The sequence below is a fragment of the Camelina sativa genome, chromosome 17, assembly GCF_000633955.1.
Source record: "Camelina sativa cultivar DH55 chromosome 17, Cs, whole genome shotgun sequence".
In the NCBI taxonomy this organism is placed as follows: domain Eukaryota; kingdom Viridiplantae; phylum Streptophyta; class Magnoliopsida; order Brassicales; family Brassicaceae; genus Camelina; species Camelina sativa.
In genome coordinates, this window is record NC_025701.1 from 20,011,120 (window position 1) to 20,015,056 (window position 3,937).

At 40.6% G+C, this 3,937-nt stretch overlaps 1 protein-coding gene across 1 annotated transcript; it reads right to left on the reverse strand.

Moving 5' to 3' along the window:
* On the reverse strand, positions 7–3,319 carry LOC104757713 (BTB/POZ and TAZ domain-containing protein 4-like). Its single transcript, XM_010480477.2, has 9 exons — positions 2,879–3,319; positions 2,650–2,786; positions 2,432–2,557; positions 2,153–2,276; positions 1,476–1,747; positions 1,210–1,340; positions 815–1,121; positions 169–505; positions 7–73 (listed from the first exon to the last, which is right to left on the reverse strand). The coding sequence occupies exons 5-8, from the start codon at positions 1,707–1,709 to the stop codon at positions 269–271; spliced, it is 909 nt and encodes a 302-aa protein (XP_010478779.1). The 5' UTR covers positions 1,710–1,747; positions 2,153–2,276; positions 2,432–2,557; positions 2,650–2,786; positions 2,879–3,319; the 3' UTR covers positions 7–73; positions 169–268.

The window sequence follows — 3,937 nt, forward strand, 5'->3', positions numbered from 1 at the left end:
AACCAAAGGGTCCTATTGCTTTGTTTGAAGCTACATCATCTTCAAGCATATCCTCAGAAGCTTATATATATACCTAAAGAACAACAAGAAGACGGACATGAGCTATGCTGCTGAAAATATATATGCCATTCATAACCATGCAGTAGAAAAGAAAGAAGTTTTTTTTACCATTCCGGAGACTTTTGAAGGAGAAGGACTTGGTCAAAGAAGAGAACTTTAGAGACAATAGATGTAAATTGTATATCAATCTGGTTACTTCGGTTTGGTGTCAGAGGGGATTGGTTTGGATATACCAATCTGGATCGAAAATTGTAACAAACAGTGAGGGATTGTGCATAAAGCTGTAGAACTTAATCGCCAATGGCACATCCTTGACAGCCGCAGTGAACGCATTCAACCACTTTCTCTTCACGCAAGTTCTTCGGTACACGACATATATTGTTGTTCCATAGTTGTGGTCTCTTGGCTGTATACACCGCAGGCAGCATAATCGTTCGTATCCCGACTGCAATTCACAAAACAGAGAGTTTTAAATAGAGTCAGTAACAAACAGAGAAACATAACAAAGAAACTATATATGTGTTTACTGAAAGACTACAAAAGTTAAATCAATGTCCAGATACGAGAATCTACAAACAGGATATGCATCTGAAGTATAAACTGAAAGCATGGGTACAAAGATCCAAGAGAAACCATTATCAAGAAGCCATACTTTCAGAATTGAGACATTTACACACATATTTAAGGATTTAGACATTTGATGAATATATATAAGGGGAGTAACAAAAGGTTTGTTGAACAGAACTGTACTTACATTTTCTTGGAGGATCACTGAGTCTCTAACTTCTTTCTCAAGAAACGGATGGCTTTTCTTCATAGCTGTCCACGCTTCTGTCGCAGAAAGCTCCTTGAAGTGTTTCACGATCATACGGTGAGATATGACACTCAGCCGAGGGAAATCACATAGCAGCGCAAGCTGGAACACATCTATCACGTTCTCAGTATTAAGCAAACCATGTTCTAGATGCCATTCACAGAGCCTTTTCAGCTGAGGAACCACATACGCGTGCGACAGTAGTAGCAAATACATAATAAACTCATTCATTTCTTCTTTCCCATAGCTACACCCAAGAAAGTTAAGTCTAATCAGTACAACAATACGATAAGTGCACAGAACGAATAAGTACGTATAGAGGCAATGAGTTGTACCAAGAAGAGTAGAGCAAACGGATGAAAACACGGACAGCATCATGAGGGACACCACGGATAGAGATTGTATGCCACTTGCCATGTCTTTTGGCTTGCTTCAACATGCCTTTGATCACAGTGGAAGCATTTCCCTATAAATTCAACAACCAAGTCAAAAAACAAACTATCAATATAAACCAAGTATAGAGATTTATGGGACTAGGAACAATCTCAAAACCAAGTCTCTTAACAGTTTTGAAAGAAGTATTAAAAAGGAGAGAGCTTACAATGATGTTGGCATGAGCATAGATGACGTTGCCACTATCTGTGTAAATCACAACATCAGCTTTGTATCCATCGTTGAAAAGACGATCCCACAAATCTCTTGTAGCTGTCGAAATGCAGCTATTCCCGAGTCCTGGTGTGTCGTATGTTCTCTTGTGTCCATCAGATTTTGATGGAAGAGGTGGAGGAATAGGCACAAAAGAATCTGAAGAAGATTGATGAAGATCAGTCACCATTCTCTTGGTTTTTTTCTTTTGAGCCTATCTTCTCTTTCCTGCATCAAAATCAAAATCAAATATTTGCTTAAAAGCTAAAAGACAAGATCTTGCTTTCACTCCAAACATGCAAAAATGAAATCCAAAAATCATGTCTTTGATTCGTTTATACGATTAATGTGATTCAGAAAACAAATTCCACATCATATCTTATTCAAAAAACGTTGGACAGCTTTCCAAAGGAAGAATCAGATCTCTCTCATTTATTGATTAAGGAATTGAAAAGAGAACAGAACAAGAATAAATCTCTATACATTTTCATAAATCTGAATGTTCCTCTCAAACAACACAAATGCAAATCGATAGAAAAATGTAAGAAACAAGATATCGAACATATCTTAACAAAATTCCTCAGAATTAAGCTTTATCTATGGGAATGAGCTCAATTACGATAAAGTCTCCACCTTTATCAAGAAACAGAGCAGCAGGCGAAGAAGCTCTGTATTAATAGAGAAAAGCTTCTTGAGAGAAAGAGATCAGTAATGAACCATTATCAAGAAGCCATACTCCTCTGAAGAGAACGGGAGCCTGTAATTCATAAACCAAACACAAAAATGAACTTAGTTCTCACTAATCAGAAACCCCCAAAACCCCAAATTTTCAAACATTATCTTAAATCCAAAACCATCAGAGACATTTGTGAGCATTAGTGACACAACTCAGCTAGAAAGCAAGGAAGGTACCTCGGTTTTGGCTTTTCCTAAGATGACATCAGAGTTCACTAAATCGTCGGCAGCAATCAAGGTGTGGTCGCCGTCAACATCAGAGACGGAGAAGCTAGTATGATTAATAACCATAGCTGAAGAATCCTAAGAAAACAAATAGCTAATAAATCAGTAATCCTAGGTCGCATTTTGTTCCCAAAAAAAAAGAACATAAATCCACGTTCTGAGGAACCAACCTCATCGAAATCAACCCCACACTCTGTGGCAATGCCCCGAATCAGATCAGACGCAGAAGTATCCGCCGATAAGATCAAGTCACGACCGGAATCAACGAAATCAGCAACGGATTTCGAATCCAAAGATCCTCCAAGCCCTATATAAACAATGAAATGAGATATGACCAAATCGATTCCAGAAACATAAAAACAAAATTACCGATCAAAGAGACAGATCAAAGGATCTTACGCTCTGTCGAGGCCATTCAGCTTCAGGAATAGCAAGCTTCTCACGCATCTCAATGTAAGTGAATATGTTACCCTTGCCTATTAACAATGATGTACAGCTCTACTTATAGCAGAGGAGATTACAGAGATTGAGGTGATTCCCTTAATCAGAGGGATTGCATACAATCGAATATTAACAAGATAAACTAAATATGGAATAGAGTATATCTCATTCCTAACACCCCCCGCAGTCGCAGCGTCGGCTCGTCGAACGGTGAGGCTGGAACGAAATTCCTGATGCAGTGTTGTTGGAAGTCCTTTGGTGAAGATATCAGCATATTGGAGAGAGGTTGGAACATGGAAGACCTTGACTTCACCAATGGCTACCTTATCACGAACAAAGTGTATGTCCAGTTCAATGTGTTTTGTGCGTTGATGCTGGATGGGATTTGTGGAGAGGTAAATAGAGCTGACGTTGTCGCAGTAGACGATGGAAGCAGAGGATATCGGACGGTGTATCTCAAGTAACAAGTTACGTAACCAGGTGAGTTCAGCGACGGTGTTGGCAATACCTTTGTATTCAGCTTCAGTGCTGGAGCGTGACGGCGTCGGTTGCCGCTTAGCAGACCAGGAGACAAGGTTCGGACCTAGGAAGACGAAATAACCGGAGGTGGAGCGGTGGGTGTCAGGACAACCGGCCCAGTCAGCATCAGAGTAAGTGGTGAGTGTGTCAATGCGTCCGCGTGTCATCTGAAGTCCATAGTGGAGGGTGCCCTGCAAATACCGAATAACGCGTTTAAGTGCGTGAAGATGAGGTACCCGTGGCTGGTGCATGTAGAGGCAGACTTGATGGACAGTGTATGATATATCCGGTCGCGTAAATGTCAGTACTGCAAAGCACCGGCTAAGCGGCGATAGTAAGTGGGATTGTCAATTGGTTCACCAGCATCAATGGAGAGTTTGGACTGGAGATCAACCGGTGTTGCAAGCGGTTTGCAACCTTCCATACCAGCTCGAGTGATGATGTCCTGCGCATAGGTAGATTGATTGAGAAATAGACCTGTGGCATTGAAATCAGCTT